This window comes from Ostrea edulis, chromosome 10 (assembly GCF_947568905.1).
Source record: "Ostrea edulis chromosome 10, xbOstEdul1.1, whole genome shotgun sequence".
NCBI classification, from domain to species: Eukaryota; Metazoa; Mollusca; class Bivalvia; order Ostreida; family Ostreidae; genus Ostrea; species Ostrea edulis.
Window position 1 is genome coordinate 34,792,309 of NC_079173.1, and position 23,116 is coordinate 34,815,424.

The 23,116-nt window shown below is 35.2% G+C and overlaps 1 protein-coding gene across 6 annotated transcripts in view; it reads left to right on the plus strand.

Moving 5' to 3' along the window:
* Positions 1-23,116, plus strand: part of LOC125665891 (SWI/SNF-related matrix-associated actin-dependent regulator of chromatin subfamily A-like protein 1) — a 61,787-nt gene that overhangs the window by 21,142 nt on the left and 17,529 nt on the right. For 4 of the 6 annotated variants that reach the window (XM_048898846.2, XM_048898845.2, XM_048898848.2 and 1 more), the window contains exons 6-13: positions 2,059-2,220; positions 2,917-2,982; positions 5,207-5,344; positions 7,096-7,175; positions 8,838-8,970; positions 10,091-10,161; positions 18,029-18,128; positions 21,544-21,660. In XM_048898846.2, the coding sequence (XP_048754803.2) occupies positions 2,059-2,220; positions 2,917-2,982; positions 5,207-5,344; positions 7,096-7,175; positions 8,838-8,970; positions 10,091-10,161; positions 18,029-18,128; positions 21,544-21,660 (867 nt within the window). The remainder of the gene's footprint in view (positions 1-2,058; positions 2,221-2,916; positions 2,983-5,206; positions 5,345-7,095; positions 7,176-8,837; positions 8,971-10,090; positions 10,162-18,028; positions 18,129-21,543; positions 21,661-23,116) is intronic. The other 2 variants (XM_056151121.1, XM_056151122.1) reach the window with 1 other exon arrangement.

The following is a 23,116-nucleotide window of genomic DNA, read 5'->3' on the forward strand; positions in this document are numbered from 1 at the left end:
CCCCAGGGTGGGGCCAAACTTTACATATGAAAGTTTAATATTATGTAAAACCTTTGAATAACATCTTCTTTCACTGATTGCTTGAAGGGAATATGATTTTTCTTGGGTAAATAAATCTTTATATCTCCTGAACATTCACGCAATAAATTATTTATTATACCTGAAACAAAGCAAGACTTAGTCTACAGAAATGCATTTGAAGATAAGATCTGTTCATTTATATGTACATATCACTGCATGAGATCACCTTAACAATATAATAGCACCATCAACTTATTATAATGTACAAACAACAAATTAAAGTGATATATATGATAAACATTTCTTATGCTGAATGCATGGTCTGTGTATCAACCAAACAAGTGATTTACCTGACGTGTGTATCAGACACCCACAAATAAACAGTTGTCATTTGTGCCTTACAAAGTATGAAAGTTCACTGACATGAAATGATTTGGATGTGACATCACAATAAGCTGTGTTGTAACCGTGATGTAGAGGTTATGGAATGCACAAGGCTCAATCCCCAAAGGATGAGATGTAATGAGAATTGTTTTACTATCATGATGTTTGAGGGAAATACAAAGTTCTATTCTCCCTTGCATTTGATTCTAGACCAATCAGATAATTGCTTGATATAGAATTATCATATTGAGGTATATAATGATATATTTACATTTGCAACTGTTTTCTCCTACATAACACTATTACGAGCAAAACGTATTTATTTCTGGATAAATCTACTACGGGGTCAACAGAGGTCACGGCTGTGCGTATGAACATTTGTTAAAAGTAGGTAACAGGTACTACTTTTACTAAGGCAATACACATCTAGCAATCGCTCTCACTTACTACAGAAATCTTTCAATAGATGAAATCAACATCACAATATGTATTTACGGTTTTATTTGTATTCCAAGCAGTGAACTTTCATCAATAATTGATAAAAACATTTCTGTAAACAATGTCTTTAGTTACTAACCTACTAGGCCTAATGTATGTCTAAAATTTCGTCTGCTACAACTTCACCCTGGTCATCGGTGATGCGGAATTGTACTTACTGCTAGACGATGACATTAGGCTTTAGCAAAAAGGTCATTCACAGGATGTATGGCCGATGATGTCGGTTTCCAAGTTTATGTCGGGACATCAAAGCGAGGCGTCGTTAAAAACCTATTACAAAAAATTATTGAGTCAAAAGAAGCGTTCAGTGAGCTCATGTTTATCAACAATTACATATCCAAATCCAAACCGTCCCTTACCTTCGTGCAGTTCCACATTCTCTGCGATGTTCAGTTCTTTCCGGAGATTCATCTGAGCTGCGTCCTCTGTCCTGTCTATAAAAGATTTGCCTACACCTGACGACTGCCGCCCTGTTCTTCATGTTCCTCCATCTCAGTCTTCTGTTAACTCCGCAATATCCACAGAATATCTTTCAAAGTCGGTCTTCAACGTCTTCACTTTTCAAAAGTCAAAGCGCATCACAACTCTAAGTGTAACACTGCGCATCCCCGTTTAAATCATAATTCCCCCACCCCCTAAAATTAGACATATGGAAGAGTTTTCCATTATATACTCCCGAGTTAATGTATAAGTATATGTTGATATACTTCCTTTCTAGCGTCTTAATAATTAAAACAGTTCTTCATTTTATAGAACTTTGTTTTGTGTTGTCGTCATTTTGAACATCTATGACGCTTCGTTGTGGACGTCAACAATTTGAAATGTATGGAAACGTGTTGTTAACACAATTCAGCAATGTTACCAACCAAAAATGTAAATATAAGTAATAAGGTATCATTTAAAAATATTTATCGGGATATAAATACGGGTTGGTACATGATCAAATTTTCCATAAAGCCCTTCGGGCTTTATGGAATTTGATCACGTGACCAACCCGTATTTATATCCCGATAAATATTTTTAAATGATACCTTATTTCTTAAATAAAAGATCGTAGGCCACAGAAAGTTTGAAAAGGCGAGTTTCAATTCCGATTTATGGAATATTATATTTTAAGAATAATGTTTCATTGGTACTTTATGTTCATGATTTTAGCAACTTCAGCGCTGGGTGCCAAGTCTAGATTCACAGGAAGTGTTTGTTGCCATGACAGGGAAGTGTGATTTATCAGGTCACAAGGTCTGTATCCTTAGTTACGACCTCATGACCAGGAAGTCCAAGGAACTCCTGCAGAAGAACTTCAATGTAGTCATCATGGTATGTTTATTTATGTCATGTCCATTCTTGCTACGGAAATTAGATTACGTTTTGTATGTCAATAATGTCATCCATGTGTATGTATGTGTAAGTATCGTTGTACACCAGGGAGCGCTTTATGTGAAAAATCTTACGCAAAAAAAATAAGATCAATAGTTAGAAACATTTTTACAGCTAGTTGACAAGATATGTATACTAGTTACCTATAACCATGTTATGTTGTGTTAATTGTGTATTTCTTTGAAATTTAAGCAGAAAGACAATTCTTTGTCATGAAAATGTTTGTGTAAAGAGCTCCTAGCTATGGCATGTCTGACTTCAATGAACAATTAGCAAACTTGTCTACAAATGTGTTATATTTATAGATTTATCTTAGTGTTGTACTGCTGATTAATGTAGATTTATCTAAGGCTCACCGATTTATCAGATTTTTCTGAGATTGCATATTGCTAGTCTAAGAGTCTTTGACATTCAGATTATGTTTTGATCATTTGCTCGTGTCCAGAAGAAGCCATGTTCTCTAACTTTAGTTTCTGAGTTACCATGGTTGCTAAACCTTACAGCATTTTTTTCTTCACATTGTTGGATTTATAACATGGGCAAAAGAAGTACTTTTGAAGCTAAGCTTTATTTCTAATAAATGAATACATTGATGCTGGTTAGTCTGTTTGATAGAATTTGAAATTTTTATTTTAGGATGAATGCCATTTCTTGAAGAATTTTAAAACAGCAAGATGCAAAGCCGCTATGCCAATTCTTAAGGTTAGATTGATTGATGTTTTCCACCACATTCAACAATTTTTCAGTTATCTGGTGGTGCCAAGTTTTTATTGGTGGAAGAGAGAACCCAGATACAATGTAACTGGGAAGAGACCACCGACCTTCCGAAAGCAAACTGGGAAACACTTTCTCACTTACCGGCGCAAGCGGGATTTCAACCCGCACCGACAGAGGTGCAACTAAATTGCAACTATGCAATTCAACTAAATGCTGTAAACTCATACACGGACTATATACCTATTTGGTATCATCATATTCTGGGGAGAGGGTATCGGTCTGCGTGAACTTCAATAAAAATCTAATATTTCTCCTGTTAGAAATAATGAAGAGGATTCTCTTTATCTCTAGGAAGTTATTGTAAGTCTTAAAGGACACATCGCATGTTTCTGAACTTTTTAATTTTTTCAGCAAAATTAATTCATTTCATTCCTAAAACTACTTAACATATATTTTAAATGAAACAGTTTGCATAGTTTTCGAGTTTGAAAGCGACGAAATTCAAATCTTGTGATATGCATATTTTCTTCGATATTTTACGCGCCATTATCGGTGACGTCATAATTATGCGACCTCGAGCGAGAAAATTTGTAAACAGTCGTTAGCCATTTCATAAACAGATTATATTTAATTGACAAACAAACAATTATCACATTAACAGCTTGTAAATAACACTGCATTAGGGTGTTTTGTGCCATCTAAGGGTGTACTTGGTGTCAGTAGAGAGGATTTGGACTGTGTTTTTTTTTTTTCAATTTTCGAAGGAAGGTATGAGGGACAAGACGTGAATATTTTTTGTCGGCACAACGACTTTGCCATAAAAAACTAGTAGAATTTGTCCCTGTACTTTTTTAAACAAGCACTTGGACAAAGACGTAGATAAACTGCGAGAAAATGGTTCTATCGAAGCTACTCACTGTTACATATAGGGCTACGGCATATGCTGTTCGTTCTGCTCTCAAATTCAATACACACTCGCACCAACTGACCTTCACCTTGTAACAACATATAGGCAGAACTTGTGATCGGAGATTCTACCAACTGGTAGTTTTAAAAAAGAAATGTAAAGATAAAGATAATTGAACTTTCAATTATAAATAATAAAATATGATATTTTCCAACTTTGAATTGAAATAATGCTTTCATTTTTTTAAGGAACGTGTACGTACATGAAACAACAACACGCCACACTCCCACTTCCTAAGTAACAACGTGTAGATTAAAGAAATAATGATTAATAAAATTGCTTGAATAGAATAATTTAAAAGTATTGTGATTTTCATTATGAATTTGATCATTTTTATTTATATATTTCGAAATACACCCATGACAGTAGACCTAGTTGTCAATGATGCGTAATCGTATCATAATTTATACCTATCTAACTTATCCAAAAATAAATTTAATAATAATTGCACTGTTTATTTTAGAAAAGCAACAAATTGAATGCTAATTACAGTTGTTTAAAGAAATGGCATTATCAAATAGTGTTTAGACAGCGATCCCATGTAAACATTATTTACTCGCAAATGCAGATGTCATACTCACTTTCCTCGCTACATTTGGGTCGCTATTTGATGCATTGGTAGCTAAAAGATATAAGACTCGGATAATTTGTCAACATCGAAATAAATGTTATCCATGGTAAATAAATTAGGCCTCTAAAACCCGAGTTTTTAAAAATATCTAACACTACTTTTACAACAAGTTGATCGACGAAGGTCGCATATGACGTCACTGTACCACATGACTACCTATCTAATTAACTAGGCTTTTTGAAATCGGGGCTTAGATTTAAGTCCGTATTGTGGCTAATTATCGCAATACTTCAGCAAACGAACTATTACAATTAATTTCTATAAGCACAAGGAAGATAAAATGCATATAATTCTGAATAGTCCAACCACAGACCAAATAAAATATGAAAAAATACGACCACCCACACAAAAAAATATCGTTTGCCGCCCGACCCCCCCCCCCCCCCCCCCCCATTTGATCATTTCTGGAACAGCCCTTAGTGAAAGTGCTGCATGTATAACAAGGTCGAGGTCAAGTCTGCCTTTGCCATGAACTTTAAGCTTTGTCACACTTAGGTTTTTTGAAATACTTCTTGCTTAGATTGATATGTGTGTATGGGGCTGGTGAAAACTTCCACTATTGATTGATGTATACAATTGTATTTACAATAGCACTGTTTCTTTCCCTGCAGTCTTCCAAGCGAGTGATTTTATTGAGTGGAACCCCTGCCCTGTCCAGACCCCAGGAACTCTACACTCAGATTTGTGCTGTTAAACCCTACATGTTCCAGTATCAGGAGTTTGGGGTCCGGTATTGTGATGGAAAAAAGGTGAGTAATTAAAGAATAATTTCTGCTGTTTTCATTCGACAGTCACGGACAGTTCATATTATGACATCATATGACAATCACGGACAGGTCATATTATGACATCATACGACAGTCATGGACAAGTTGTATTATGACATCATACGACAGTCATGGACAGGTCATATTATGACATCATACGACAAGTCCTTTCTAAAGGCCGATGATTTTTAGCTCATCTGAGCCGAAGGCTCAAGTGAGATTTGTCTGTCGGCGTAAATTATTAACTTTTCTTCTTCTCCAGAACCACTGGGTCAGTTGTAACCAAACTTTAAAAAAAGCATCCTTTGGTGAAGGGCGTTCAAGTTTGTTCAAATGAAGAGCTTTCAAAGGGGAGATAATCACAAAATTGCAAAAATAGGTTGGGGTCATTTTAAAATCTCAAGAACCACTAGGCCAGGAAAGTAAGAATTTACATGAAAGCTTCCTGACATTGTGCAGAAGTTTGTTTAAATCATGGCCCCTGGGAGTAGGATAGGGCCACAATAGGGGATCAGAATTTTACATACTAATATATATTGAAAAAAATCTTCTTCTCAAGAACCATAGTGCTATAGAAGTTTACATTTGCATTAAAGCATCCTGATGTAGTGCAGGTTCTAGTTTGTAAAAAATGTAGTCCCCAGGGATAGGATGGGGCCACAATAGGGGATCAAAGTTTTTCATACTGATACAGAGAGAAAATGTTTAAAAGTCTTCTCATGAGGCAGGGGTTCTGGGGGCCGCCATGATGCCCCTGGATTTTAAAGATTTTATAGGGCTTGAAATATGTCTCCTATTAAAACATTAAGTTCTCCCACTAAAGTAATTCAAGAAATCACAGATTTTGTCATTAAGAAATTACACTTCAAATTCACAGTCAGGTATCATTACACTTGTTACGGTTAAACACCGAAGCAATTCTACCCATATGTTGATTGTGACTGAGCTACCGTAAATTCCCCTCATGATAATTTCCCATGACGTCAATTGAATATCACGTAACACTTTATTTTTGGAAAACAGCAAGAGGCCCTACTTGTGAACAAAAGTTCAGGCATGAATTTTTATTGATATACTCAGAAAGAAATAAAAATTCTTAACATGAAAAGTGTTGGGAGCAAATGCACACTCAAACTAAACTTGCTATGATTTAACAACATATTAACAGTCTTCAGCGAATTACCGGGGTTGTCCACATTCCTATACATACCTATCATTGGGTCAAATGTTGTCTGACGTGTTTCATACCGATTGTTAGGCCATTCTTGGCATGCTGATTTTGACTATGGATAACTCCATTTACCTGATCAGGATATAGGGATCACGGTGGGTGTGACCGGTTGACAGGGGATACTTACTCCTCCTAGGCACCTGATCCCACCTCTGGTGTGTCCAGGGGTCCATGTTTGCCCAACTATCTATTTTGTATTGCTTATAGGAGTTATGAGATTGATCACTGTTCGTTATCTTCACTTTTCATATCATACCGTTAATGTACAAGACAGGAATTGCTCGCTGCACTTTTAAAACGCATAGATATATCTAGAATATATTTCCACGATACAACTATCAGAACATGTACGTTGTGACGTACTTTTTCATTGTGACATCATATGGTGCAAAGTGCACAGAGGTACATTTATAACAGCACTGTGATTTTTCTCGGATAGCCTTAACTGAGCTGCGTGTATTTATGAATCTGGTAACTAACCACACTTGTATCTCTTTATCAGAATGCGTGGGGCTGGGACTTCTCAGGATCCTCTAACATGGCAGAACTACAGATCCTGCTGGAGGAGAGTATAATGATCAGGTTAGTGTGTGATTATTGTAATGATCAGGTTAGTGTGTGATTATTGTAATGATCAGGTTAGTGTGTGTTTATTGTAATGATCAGGTTAGTGTATGATTATTGTGTGATTATTGTGATGATTAGGTTAGTGTGTGATTATTGTAATGATCAGGTTAGTGTATGATTAATGTGTGATTATTGTAATGATCAGTTAGTGTGTTATTATTGTGATGACCAGGTTAGTGTGTGATTATTGTAATGATCAGGTTAGTGTGTGTTTATTGTAATGACCAGATTAGTGTGTGATTATTGTAATGCTCATGTTAGTGTGTGATTATTGTAATGACCAGATTAGTGTGTGTTTATTGTAATGATCAGGTTAGTGTATGATTATTGTGTGATTATTGTGATGATTAGGTTAGTGTGTGATTATTGTAATGATCAGGTTAGTGTATGATTAATGTGTGATTATTGTAATGATCAGGTTAGTGTGTGTTTATTGTAATGATCATGTTAGTGTGTGATTATTGTAATGATCAGTTAGTGTGTGATTATTGTAATGACCAGGTTAGTGTGTGATTATTATAATGATCAGGTTAGTGTGTGATTATTGTAATGATGAGGTTAGTGTATGATTATTGTGTGATTATTGTGATGATTAGGTTAGTGTGTTATTATTGTAATGATCAGGTTAGTGTGTGATTATTGTAATGATCAGGTTAGTGTGTGTTTTTAGTGTGTGATTATTGTAATGATCAGGTTAGTGTGTGATTATTGTAATGATCAGGTTAGTGTGTGATTATTGTAATGATCAGGTTAGTGTGTGATTATTGTAATGATCAGGTTAGTGTGTGATTATTGTAATGATCAGGTTAGTGTGTGTTTATTGTAATGATCAGGTTAGTGTGTGATTATTGTAATGATCAGGTTAGTGTGTGATTATTATAATGATCAGGTTAGTGTGTGATTATTGTAATGATCAGGTTAGTGTATGATTATTGTAATGATCAGGTTAGTGTGTGATTATTGTAATGATCAGGTTAGTGTGTGTTTATTGTGATGATCAGGTTAGTGTGTGATTATTGTAATGATCAGGTTAGTGTGTGATTATTGTAATGATCAGGTTAGTGTATAATTATTGTGTGATTATTGTGATGATTAGGTTAGTGTGTGTTTATTGTAATGATCAGGTTAGTGTGTGATTATTGTAATGATCAGTTAGTGTGTGATTATTGTAATGACCAGGTTAGTGTGTGATTATTGTAATGATCAGGTTAGTGTGTGTTTATTGTGATGATCAGGTTAGTGTGTGATTATTGTAATGATCAGGTTAGTGTGTGATTATTGTAATGATCAGGTTAGTGTGTGATTATTGTAATGATCAGGTTAGTGTATAATTATTGTGTGATTATTGTGATGATTAGGTTAGTGTGTGATTATTGTGATGATCAGGTTAGTGTGTGATTATTGTAATGATCAGGTTAGTGTGTGATTATTTTAATGATCAGGTTAGTGTGTTATTATTTTAATGATCAGGTTAGTGTGTGATTATTGTGCCACTCTACAGAGTGTAAAGATGAATTCCTGAAATTCAAAATGAATTCTAGAAATGGAGTTTGTGTGACATGAATTATTGTAGAAGTTTTGTGATTGGATGACTGAATATCAAATGTGTTTTTCCAGGAGACTGAAGAAAGATGTGATAACTCAACTTCCAGCCAAAGTGAGACAGATGATATTGTTAGACCCTGGTTCAGTGAAGACAACAAAGCAAATGGAACAGCAGAGCAAAACCATGGAACTCAAGTCTCTCAAGGTTATGTACAGTCTCTTAATGTTAAATATAGTCTTGCAGGATTAAATATAGTCTTTCAAGGTTAAACAATATAGTCTATCGAGTTTATATATAGTCTCTCAAGGTTAAATATTGTCTCTCAAGGTTAAATATATTCTCTCAAGGTTAAATATTGTCTCAAAGTTACATATAATCTCTCATGGTTAAATATAGATGTATAGTCTTTCAAGGTTAAATAAAGTCTCTCGTGGTTACATATGGTCTCTCAAGATTAAATGTAGTCTCTCAAGGTTAAATATAGTCTCTCAAGGTTAAATATAGTCTTTCAAGGTTACGTATAATTTTTCAAGGTTACCTATAGTCTCTCAAGGTTACATATAGTATCTCAAGGTTACATATAGTTTCTAAAGGTTAGATATACATGTATAGTCTATCAAAATTAGATATTGTCTCTCAAGGTTACATATAGTCTCTTGAGGTTAAGTATAGTCTCTCAAGGTTACATATAGTTATACTGCTTAACCACTCCTCCTCAGCGTGTTTGTTGTACTGATTAAGATCTTGTTGAACAATATATTATTGTACAATATTCTGTGATACAATATTCTGTTGTACAATAAGCTGTCTTGCAATATTAAAGCTGTTATACAATATATTATTGTACAATATTCTGTGATACAATATTCTGTTGTACAATAAGCTGTCTTACAATATTAAAGCTGTTATACAATATATTATTGTACAATATTCTGTGATACAATATTCTGTTGTACAATAAGCTGTCTTGCAATATTAAAGCTGTTATACAATATATTATTGTACAATATTCTGTGATACAATATTCTGTTGTACAATAAGCTGTCTTGCAATATTAAAGCTGTTATACAATATATTATTGTACAATATTCTGTGATACAATATTCTGTTGTACAATAAGCTGTCTTGCAATATTAAAGTTGTTGTACAATATTATGTGTGTACAATATTCTATTGTAAAATATTCTGTTGTACAATAAGCTGTTGTACAAGTCAACAATTTTAGTTTCACTCAGACCACAAAATGTAGGGAAATAAAGGAAATTGTTTTCAGTTTTCCTAACACAACGTATAGTCACATCTTTGTGAAACATTTGCTTGACAGGGGATGGAAAGAAGAGGTGCTTTACTGGAATATTTCCACCATACTGGGGCAGCAAAAGTAAAAGCTGTCAAGTAAGTTATGAGATTTACAGGGGCAATAAAAGTAAAAGCCATCAGGTAAGGGTTGGCGTTAATTATGCCTCTCCTTCCCAGAATGGGAACATATTGTTTTAGTGTGAATTCTTCCGCTTCTTCTTCTTCCACTTCTCATACAAAGTTTGTCTGGGTCATAACTTTTTAGGTCACCTGAGTAAACTCAGGTGACCTATTGCAATCGGTTGTCGTCCAGCGTAGTCCGTCGTGTGTTAACAATTGAACATTTTTAACTTCTTCTTGATAACTACCAGTCCAATTCTTTTGAAATTTGGTATGAAGCATCTTTGGGACAAGGGGGACATAAATTGTAAATTGCAGGTCTCCAGCACCACTGGGGGCAGGGCAAAAACTGCCCAAAGTTGACCAATTTTCAAAAATAGATTGCATAGCCCATTGAAGTAGTGATACTTTTTCACTAGTGTTCAGGTGACCAATAAGGCCTGTGGGCCTCTTGTTTGTCTTTTGACATAGGCCTTTGATATTTGGTATTTGGGTATACCATGATAAGACTGTGTCACGTATCATTTTTGATGACCTTGACCTTTTATAAAAAGGTCAATTAATAGAATTTTTGGGGCATTTTTTTGTCCAGACCACAACATTTTGGTCTTTTGACATAGACCTTAAGTTTGATGTTTGGTATGTTGTTATACCATGATAAGACAGTGTCACGTGCCATATTTGATGACCTCTGACCTTGACCTTTTATGTAAAGGACATTTAATAGAATTTTTTGAGCCTTTTGTTTGTTCGGACCATAACTTTTTTATGCCCCCATTCAAAGAAGAGGGGCATATTGTTTTGCACCTGTCGATCGGTCGGTCGGTTGGTAGACCACATGTTGTCCACTCAATATCGTGAGAACCATTCACTTGATCTTAATGATATTTCATATCTGGATTGGTTATGAGCAGAAGAGGACCCCTATTGTTTTTCAGGTCAAGAGGTCAAGGGTCAATCTACTGTGGACATAGGAAGATACTGTCCACTCAATATCTTGAGAACCCTTTGCTTGACAGACATCAAACTTGGTACACTGGTACATTGTAAGGAGTAGATGACCCCTATTGATTTTGAGGTCACATGGTCAAGGATAAAACTGGATATAGGAATATACTGACCACACAATGTCTAGAGAACTCTTTGTTTTACAGACATCAAACTTGGTACACTGGTACATCTTCAGGAGAAGGTGATCTCTATTGATCTTCAGGGCTCAACATTAACTTTTTTTCCTATTTGTCCATTCGGACAAGAGACAAAGATATTAATTACTTGTCCGAACTTCAACTTCACTTGTCCAAAATTTTTTTTAAAAAGGATATAATATCGTCAACTTGAAAACTGTATTTAATTTACTTAATATATAGTCTATTTTTATACCTGCTTGATTGATTTTTTAAAAATCTTATTCTCTTGATAAAAACAACAAATGCATAAAACAAAATTTTATCTAGACTTCCCATCTTGAATCATCCATGGATGCATTCTCTCACCAGAGGGCGCGCTACGTTGTGGAGTGTAGCATAAAGAATGAGAGTACCAAACCCCCGTATGCGTAACCCGGACGCAGTTTACCCCAAGATTGAGCGGAGGTATAAATGTCTAGATGTTGCGTGATTGGCTAATATCAAGAGTGAAATTATTTGGAATTGAAAGAAATATTATAGAGGTTCAAATTAATTGTCAGGATGAAAAATTATCACACAAAATCGAGAAATGACTGAGGAAATTACCATGGTAGGGGTGTGCTGAAAATGAAGTGTGTAATTGCTATGTGTTGTAAAAAAGTACAAATATGGCCTATAAAAGGCACGGGACCCTATATATTTTTTGTCATTTTTTATCAACACTTGGAATGAACTTTGAAATGTTTGCGGTCATTTGTTTAAAATCGATATAGTTAATTAGTGAGAGGGCCAAAGGTTAACATTGAGGTCTATGGGAAATGAATTGGTACTCTTTTCCCGTAACGCTCTCTGGTAAGAGATTGCAATGGGTGATTGAAAGTAGTACGCAATAAGTGAACACCAATCCCGATTGAGTTTGACTCAGCTAGTTTACATAGCGATCGAAGTTCATTTTCCATGCATTATACATGTACTTCCGACTCTCAACTACCGATAAACTTTTCACAAAATTGTTTGGAGACTTCTTTACATAAAAAAGCACTTGTCCAATCGGACAAGTGCCCATCAATATTCACTTGTCCGAAATGTTTTTCCACTGGTACCGGACAAACGGACAAACGTAAATGTTGACCCCTGATCTTGAGGTAACATGGTCAAAGGTCAGGGGTCAACTGGACACAGGAATATACTGTCCGCTCAATGTCTGAAGAACCCTTTACTTGACAGACATAAAACTTGGTACACTGGTACATCTTCAGAAGAAGATGACCCCTATTGATTTTGAGGTCACAGGGTCAAAGGTCAAGGGTCAAATTGGACATATAAATATATGGTCCACTCAATATCTTGAGAACCCTTTCCTTAACAGACATCAAACTTGGTACACTTGTACATCTTCAGGAGAAGATGACCCCTATTTATTTTCAGGTCACATGGTCAAAGGTCAAGGGTTAAACTGGACATAGTAATATATTTCCTCCGATATTTTAGAAATTATTTGCTTGATTGACACCAAACTTGGTACACTGGTACAGCTTAAGGAGTAGTTGACCCCTGTTGATTTTGAGGTCACATGGTCAATCCACTCTATTGTCTGCTCAGTATTTTGAATTGATGATACTACTATCAATTAAATGATGCATGTGTATATCTACTATCAATTAAATGATGTATTGTATAATCCTTTTCAATTTTGCACCATGGGAGGTGGGGGGGGGGGGGGGGGGGGGCATACATGTTTTACAAGTTAACACCTCTTGTTGTCTTTTGACATAGGCCTTTGATATTGAATTAAATAATGATTTTGGTATGTGGGTATACCACGATAAGACACTGTCATGTGCCATTTTTTCTGACCTTTGACCTTTTATGTAATGGTCAAATAATAGAATATTTTGGGCATATTGTCCAGACCATAACATTTTGTCTGTTGACATAGGCCTTTGATATTTGGTATGTGTGTATACCATGATAAGACAGTGTGTCATGTGCCATCTTTGCTGACCTTGACCTTTTATATAAAGGTCATATAATAGACCTTTTATGTAACAGTCAAATAATAGAATTATTTGGGCAATTTTGTTGTCCAGACCATTGTTGCAGGATGGTCGCCAGGGATTAAACTAGCAAGACGAGTTTTATGGTTTATACTGTTTTAATACATTAGAGTTATACACAAATGTTCATCATCCTTTACTGTACTCCAAAAAGGAGTCAAATGAAGAAGAGGTCTGTAACGATAAAATTTGTAAAAACAATTTAGATACAGATATACTGTTACAATACACATATATTCATATGTTCACAACACTGTTCCTTGTTTGAAGCTCATATACATATTATTAGGCAAATGTCATAATATACACATGTACTGTACTTTAGTCCTAATTTTCCACTTTAGAGATGATCCCTAAAATGTTTTTAAAAACTATAGAAAATGGAAGTGGAGACATCAGTTTTAATGTGCTAAAACAATTCTTCCTAGTTCAATTCTAAATCTGAATTATAGATATGGGATGTTTGATTACTGAGATAGATTTTTTAAACTCAATCTGGACTGTACAATTCATGAATCTGTGCCTATAGAGGAGATTTTGTATGAATCTGGACTGTACAATTAGTAAATCTATAGAGGGGGTTTTGTATAAATCTGGACTACTACAATTAATGTCGAAATGCGCATCTGGTGCATCAAAATTGTAAGTTTTACATGATACACAGACCTTATGATACATATCTCGATACATTAATACAATATATAATACATGTCTCGATACATTAATACAATATATAATGCATGTCTCGATACATTAATACAATATATAATGCATGTCTCGATACATTAATACAATATATAATGCATGTCTCGATACATTAATACAATATATAATGCATGTCTCGATACATTAATACAATATATAATGCATGTCTCGATACATTAATACAATATATAATACATGTCTCGATACATTAATACAATATATAATGCATGTCTCGATACATTAATACAATATAATATAATGCATGTCTCAATACATTAATGCAATATGAGTTACATGTATCTCGATATTATAATATTATAACAATTAGGGTTTTAATTGGGGTGTGGGTGGACAGTACATCAACAAATTGTAATAAAAAATGGAAAGACATTTAATTTGAAATTGATAATGTGTACTCTGTGCATTCTGCAGGCACATGTTTATCGTTTTCTGCACCAGTAGCAATTTTCCATGCTTGCACTCTACAAGGTATGAGGATTAATTCTGATTGGATTATCAACATTCAGTCCACCAATCGCTATACGTCTTGTTTTGTACTTCTTTTGTTTTTTCGTTTTAAAATTTTTGGTTGGTCGTTCATGTATCATTTGTACTGATATTACAATACCTATATCAAACCAATATTACAATGCCTGTATCGTACCAATATTACAGTGCCTGTATTGAACCAATATTACAATGCCTGTATCGTATCGATATTACAATGCTTGTATCGTACCAATAATAAAATGCTTGTATTGTACCAATATTACAATGCCTGTATTGAACCTATATTACAGTGCCTGTATCATAAAACGTCTTAAGGAAAATATCTGTATTTATTATATACCCATGAATGTTTCGTTTTTTGATACTGTTGGATTTCACAGAGTGTGATCCGGTTTTCCGGATCACCACGATATTGTTTTCTCTGAAACTGATGATGTCACAATGCATCAACACAACGTGTATTGTGAACAATATCGACCACGTCACAAACAAAACTGCATACACAAAATATAATTTCACTGTACATGTATGTCTAGTATGTTATGGATAATTTGGATTACATTTATTATCTTATAAATGTGGATTTTAAATGCATAAGGAGTATATGATAAATTTATAGTTAGACCAATTCAACTTAATTGATAGATTGTCATCCCCGCCCACCCCGATTTTTTAGCTCTTCTGAGCTGAAGGCTCAAAGAGCTAATCATATGGCCATATGTCTGGCGTGCGGTGTGCGTCAACTTTTTGGAAAAGGGGCTATATCTCAAGAACCTCTTGGCCAATTTTTGTCAAATTTGTCACAGGGTATCCTTGGCCCAATGCTTTTCATTTATACTAAAACTAGGGTTGTGACCCTTTAACAAGGGGAGGTAATTAGGAAAATGCAAACAAAAGTAGTGGTTGCTAAAAAATCTTCTCAAGAACCACTGGGCAAATTATCACCAAACTTATGCATAAGGATGAGGATAGGTTGTAGATGAAAAATTGGTCAAGGCATCATCCTGGGGCAAAAGGGTGTGGTCTCAAGGTCACTTCAAAGTTGACCTTAAATTTTGTTTTCTTAAAACTTTGATATTTTGCTTAGTATAAGGATTAGGATCATCAAAATTTGTCAGTTGATACATCTTAGGACTTAATATCATGTTGTCTCAAAAGTAGGTCATGGTGACCTACTTTTTGAATTTCGCAGGCAATTAATATTAAATGGATTTTGATGCATATCTTTTGAGCCTATGATCATCAAAAGTTGTCAGTTGATGGATCATGGGACCTTAAAGTGCGTCATGTGAAAAGTATGTCACCATGACCTACTTTCTGAATTTTATGGCTAATCATTTATGAATACATTTTAGGTTGTTATTTCAGATACCGAGAGGTTTAGAATCATCAAACCTTGTAAGTTGATGCGTCTAGAGGCCTGGAAACATATTTATAAAAAAAATGAGGTCACAGTGACATACTTTTTGAATTTTGCAGACATTGAAATTTCACATTTTCAATTTTAGATGCATATTTTGGACACTATGAAAGCTAGGATCATCAAACTTTGTCAGTTAATGCATCTTGAGTCTTCATAGTTTGTTGACCAAAAAGTAGGTCACCGTGACCTACTTTTGGAATTTGACGGCTATATTTTAATATTTCAGATACTATTTGACTTACAATTATCAAACTTTGACAGATGATGCATGTTGAGTCTTCAGAGTGTTGACTAAAAAGTAGGTCACCGTGACCTATTTTTGGATTTTGACGATTATATTTGAATATTTCAGATACTATTTGACTTACAATCATCAAACTTTGACAGTTGATTGGTCTTGAGTCTTCAGAGTGTGTCTACCAAAAAGTAGGTCACTGTGACCTACTTTTGGAATTTGACGTTTATATCTGAATATTTCAGATACTATTTGACTTCAATTATCAAATTTTGTCAGTTGATGCATCTTGAGTCTTTGGAGTGTGTCGACCAAAAAGTAGGTCACTGTGGCCTTCTTTTGGAATTTGACGGCTATATTTGAATACTATTTGACTTGTCAGTTGATGCATTTTGAGTCTTCAGTGTGTCGACCAAAGTTAGGTCACCGTGACCTACTTTTGGACAGTTACATTTAAATTTTCAGGTACTATTTGACTTAACATAATCAGACTTTGTTAATTGATGAATCTTGGTTAGTGAGAATTTTTGCCTGTTCTGCAATGTATCAGAAGAGCGATTCTAGGCCCATGGGCCTCTTGTTTTATTTTGCAAAACTTTCAATTTCATGAAATTTTTCATGTCCAACTTTGGTATTTACACTTCTTGTTAACATTTCCAGTATAGCAACGTGAAAAGCCACGTGAAGAAAATAGATATAGTTTTCTTAATTTTTCGCGTTCTTACGGGCGTAAATCTTAAAGTAGTTTGGTATTTTTCAGTGTTTGAAATTAAAACTTAACCTGGAATTCATCTGTAAAATAAGCATAGATTAATATCCATCTTGGCACATTGATTTTGACTGCAGATAACTCTGTTTACCTGATCAGGATATAGGGCTCACGGCGGGTGTGACCGGTCAACAGGGGATGCTTACTCCTCCTAGGCACCTGATCCCACCTCTGGTGTGTCCAGGGGTCCGTGTTTGCCCAACTATTTATTTGTATTGCTTATAGGAGTTATGAGATTGATCACTGTTCGTTATCTTCACCTTGCATGATATACTTCTGTTGACAATTTGTCATTTATTTTTATTTTTTCAAAAAATAAAAATTAAAAAATAAAATCCTCCCACCCAACCCATATGTTTTAGTGACCCTGGATGATAATCTACTGATTAAGTTGAATTGGCCTTACTACAGTAACTTGATCCGAAGAGCTGGATCACGTCTCGTTGACAGGTGCAGATCATCAGATCAAACTCGACGCTTAGCGTCTCGTGTGATCTGATGATCCACACCTGTCAACTCAACATGATTGGACTCTTCAGATCAAGTTACTGTAGTAATGATATATATCACGGGCAATTATATTGCTTGGGTTTGAATTGACTAATTAAAAAGTAAAGGTATAGAACTCTAAATATAGGGTACCCAAGTTTGCCTATGTAAAAACATAAAACCAAATGGTATAAAAGTCTACTTTGTAATTTAATATATTCATACTTAATCAATCTACATTACTACATGTACCAAATTCATCCCAAAATTCCGTATACTTCCCAAGATATGCAGAAATGAATTCAGAAAAATTGCCTATCATTTTTTGGTCGACTTTTAGCTGGGTCCTGGCTCTATGTCAATAAACAGAATGTTCGAGCATTGCAACAGGCTATTACATAGAATGTGCAGGTGAGCGATGTGGACCATGGGCCTCTTGTTTTGTTCAGGGACTATGTGATGGTCTTGCTGGGCTCGGACATGATATTCCTATTGTTTTTTAATGACTAGGATTTTTTTGTTTAGGGACTATGTGTTGGACTTGCTGGATTCAGACAAGAAATTCCTCATTTTTGCCCATCACCAGGAAGTACTAAATGCCATTGAAACTGCTGTTCAATCAAAGGTTAGAAATTCATCACATTCACACCGCTATCCAATCAAAGGTTATAGAATGTCATCACATTCACACCGCTATCCAATCAAAGGTTACAGAATGTCATCACATTGAAACCGCTGTCCAAGCAAAGGTTAGAAAGTCATTACATTCAAATGATGGAGGGGGGTTGTAGTATTCAACAACTGATTTTTAACCTTTTGTATAGAATAGTCATATTCAAGCCGAAAAAATTAATTACTTGGTTCTCAGGCCCATCCACATCTCTTTTAACAATGCATGTGCATTATCCATTTTTATCATTAATTTAATGAATAAAATAAAATTTGTCTCATGCACTCGTAGGTGCTTAAAAAATCCAGAAACCCTGACTGCATTTTAGATGCTCCTGTCAGTAAAATGTTTGACAAACGTCTGGATGATCCAGACATGTGGCCAAATTGCAAATGGCCGCCGAGTTACATGTAACAGGATAGTTTTGGCAGGTTAGTTTTGGCGCAGTACGTGGCATTGATTTTCGGTGCAGACTGAAGAGGGTCAATGATAATACTTCCGTGGCATATACATGTAGTTGGTGAATTTTCAGATGCACGTCCCATGCTAGAACTATATAATTCTAGAAGTGATGGTTCCCTCCACCTAGGAACTAGTTAAACGTTTCCCGAGAAGTTTGGTGATATGCCGATTTCAATAAGTGTTGGAAAATCAAAGACTGACATATTAATTTTGACAATGTAATGGCAAATATGAGATTTAACTTAATAGAAGTAAAACACCCTAAGAAAAGCACCACCTGTAGTTAAAGGCCTAGCTAACAAACCGGAGGAGTACATATCTAACGCAGAATCTGAATCTAGTATGTAGAAATAATGTTCTTGCAGATTTCTTTGTTCATTGTTTATTAAGCACTGAATTAAAAAAAATGGGAGTTTTGAAATAAATTTTTTTTAAAAATCCCTCGTCCGTTTTTTATGAGGTAAAAATAAAAAAAACCTCCCTCCCTTATTTATTTTTGACAAAATTGGCCTGAGAACCAAGTAATTAATTTTTTTTGGCCTTCGTATGATTAATTTATTAAATAAGATTGATTCGCTTTCAGGTTACTCAGATGACCCATTGCTATGTGGTTTTAGCTCACCTGAGCTGATCGCCTGTTGTCCGTCATCTGTCTGTTTGTAAACTTTTTACACTTTTGATTTCTTCCCCAGAACCACTTGGCAAAAAGCATCCTTGGGTGAAGGGCTTTCAAATTTGTTCAAATGAATGGTCATGCCCCCTTCAAAGGGGAGATAATCACAAAAATAGGGTGGGGTCATTTAAAAATCTTCTCAACAAGAACCGCTGAGCCAAAAGAGCTGAAATTTACATGAAAGCTTCTTGACATATAGTGCAGATTCAAGTTTGTTAAAATCATGACCCCTGGGGGTAGGATGGGGCCACAATAGGGGATCAAAGTTTTCATACAAATACATAGGGAAAATCTTTTAAGATCTTCTTCTCAAGAACCTCTGGGCCAGAAAAGCTGAAATTTACATCAAAGCTTCCTGACATAGTGCAGATTCAAGTTTGTGAAAATCATGGTCCCTGGGGATAAGATGGGGCCACATCAGGGGATCAAAGTTTTACATACAATTATGTTGGCAATATCTTTAAAGATCTTCTTCTCAAGAACCACTGGGCCAGGAAAGTACAAATTTACATGAAAGCTAGCTTCCTGACATTGTGCAGATTCAAGTTTTAAAAAATCATGGTCCCCGGGAGGTAGGACAGGGGATCAAAGTTTTACATACAAATATATAGGGAAAATCATTAAAAATCTTTTCAAGAACCATTGGGCCAAAGAAGTTTACATTTACATGAAAGCTTTCTGACTTAGTGGAGATTCAAGTTTGTAAAAATCATGCATGGCCCCCGAGGGTAGGTTGGGGCCACAATAGGGATTTATTAAGTTTTACATGTGAATGTATAGGGAAAATCTTTAAATATGGGCCAAGGTGACTCAGGTGAGCAATGTGGCCCATGGACTTCCTGTTGTCCGTTGTCGTGCTTCATTTGTTGTTCATCAGTTTTAAACTTTTGAACATTTTCAGCTTCTTTTCTGGAAGAACTGAACCAATTCTGATATATAACATTGAAAACTGTGAAATTCATGAAGTTCAGAGTTCATTCCCCCAGAGTGGAGCTAAGTTGATCTTTTCCCAAATCAACAGCCTCAAATGTAGGATTTTTCAACACTTTACACGACCATTCCTCACAATGAATTAAAGACTAGGCTTTTTGACATCATAAACAGCTGTTTCTTCACTAAAAATGGAACACGGAAATATTGATATCTTGTGCACAGTTCAAAAATTATTTTGTTAAACACCACTCTGATTCTACTCTGAAATTGATACTAAAAAGATGCTGGAGTTCCTCATTCACAATATCTACATTTTCTTTGGTGATTTTCAAGCAGTCTGTTTGAATTCCCATGGGTACAAATCATTAGCTGACTCGTTTTTGTCCCTGCCGCAACATGCCGGAAGGGGACATAGAAGTACTGGTGTCTGTCCGTCCATCCGTCACTCTTGACTTTGTGGATGCAACTCCTCGAACGGATTTTGTTCAAATTTTGTGGGATTGTTAGTTACCATATGTTGTTGATCATATTGTGCTGCCATTTTGAATTGACAAATTTACAGGAGTTATGGAAATTTGTTGAATTTATACATGCTACACTAGTTTTGCAGGATTAATAGTGACTGTCACAATATTTACACTGTAATTTTGATTTGACAAATTTTACAGGAATTATAGGACTTTTGCGCTGCAACTTTTTTTTTTTTTTTTTTTGTTGCTGCGGCAGGGGAAATATCACAGGCTACGTGTAGCATATATTCTTATGAGGCAAAATTTATTGAAAATTAGCTTCTACAGTAGAAAATAAATTCTCTTGCTGTGGCCTTGAACTTGACATTTAGATATATCGACATTTTATCTATTAACAATACTCATTTTCATCCACATGTCGATTTGATATATCCCAGTGAACTCAAAATAAAAGACACCACATAGTCTTTTATATCTTCTTTATACATGTATTTGGATATTGAACATAAATGTCAACGGCAAACTAACAACACAACTTAATGACAAACAAGATGACTTCAGCTCCTCCATCATCAACTTCCCATATTTTGAACTCAGCACCCAAATCTTGTGAATTGGACCCAGTTCCTGCGCATCTATTGAGACAATGCATTGAGAGTTTCTTGCCATCCATCACTTTAATCATAAACAAGTCGCTGTTGGAATCCATTGTACCTAGTGACTTTAAGCAGGCAATCGACGTTCGACCATAAATGATTACTGATTTAAAAAGCCAGGGCTAGAAATTTTCAAAAACTATTGCCCTGTGTCAAATCTCTTTTTCGTTTTGAAGATTCTTGAACAAGTTATTGTAAAACGAATCGAACCTCATCTGGAGATGCATCAACTGCATGACATTTTTCAGTCCGCGTACAGAACGGGACACTCTACAGAAACTGCACTAATGAAGGTACGTCATGACATCGTATCTGCACTTGACAATAGCAGTTGCACTATCCTTGTATTGCTCGACCTCTCTGCGGCTTTCGATGTCATACACCACAATGTCCTATTGCAACGTATGGACAACATGTTTGGTATCACTGGATCTGCATTGGAATGGATTAAATCCTATCTTAGAGATAGATATCAACGTGTTCCCATCGGTTCATCGCTGTCTGATGCTTGTCTCCTCGAATATGGTGTACCACAAGGCTCAGTCCTGGATCCGACACTCTACTTTCTTTTTTCAAAATCCTTAGGGGAAGTATGCAGACGTCATGATATGACGTATCATATATATACCGATGACACCCAGATGTATATCATCGTTGAATCTGGTGACAATTGAACCGATATGTCTTTCAGACTCTCAAGTTGTTTGTCGGACATACGTATGTGAAGATAAAACAAGCTCAATGAAGATAAAACTGAACTTGTAGTCCTCGCACCAAAACACAAACTTAAAAGATATGAGCAGTTTTGATCTTGAATTTGGTGACTGTGAGTGATTCATCTATCGTAAAAATTTAGGCATATTCTTTGACAAATCCCTTACCATGGAAAAACACTGTCTCTCTATTTCTCGCTTGAACATTCGCAGAATTGGCTGTGTCCGTCCTTTTATCAATGATGAAGCATGTAAAACTCTAGTAAAGTTACTCGTTAGTTGCATCCAGATTATATTACGGATTGCTTTATGGTGTTCATTCCAAACACACCAGCAAAATTCAGAGGGCACAAAACACAGCTGCAAGATTAATAACAGGCTAAAAAAAATCCGACCATATTACTCCTGTTCTAATAGATCTTCACTGGCTCCCAGTTGAAAACAGAATTCAATATAAGATTCTTCTTCATAATTTCAAATATCTCAACAACCTACAGTGTACATGTATCTCCAGTTTACGTAAAGGATATCCTTACTGTTTACAATCCCACGTGATCACTACGAAAACATAATTATGGGGATCAACGTTTGGATAAGGCCGCATCGATCGAGTCTCTGGAACTCTTTGCCTTTTAAACTCAGACAGTGTACTTCAATGTCTAGTTTTAAAGTGGACCTCAAAACGCATCTTGTTAGATTAGCTTTTGATTGTGTGATTTTTTTGTGTGAAAAAAAAAAACAACCCTCATTTGCTATTTGAACTGTAGTTTGTTATCATACTTAATGTCCTTTATATGTATTTAATTATTTCTAAAGGTTGTTTTAAATTGTTTAATATGTTATTAGGGTAATTATATCATATATTAGGCACTACATGTATATCCTAATAATGATAATAATTATTATGTATTTTAATTCTGACACTATGAATATTTTATTCACATATATGTGCACATCAATTTTATATTATCTTTTCTCTCACATTAATTTGTAAAGCATTTTAGAGAACTAATTAATGTTGATAGGGCATTATATA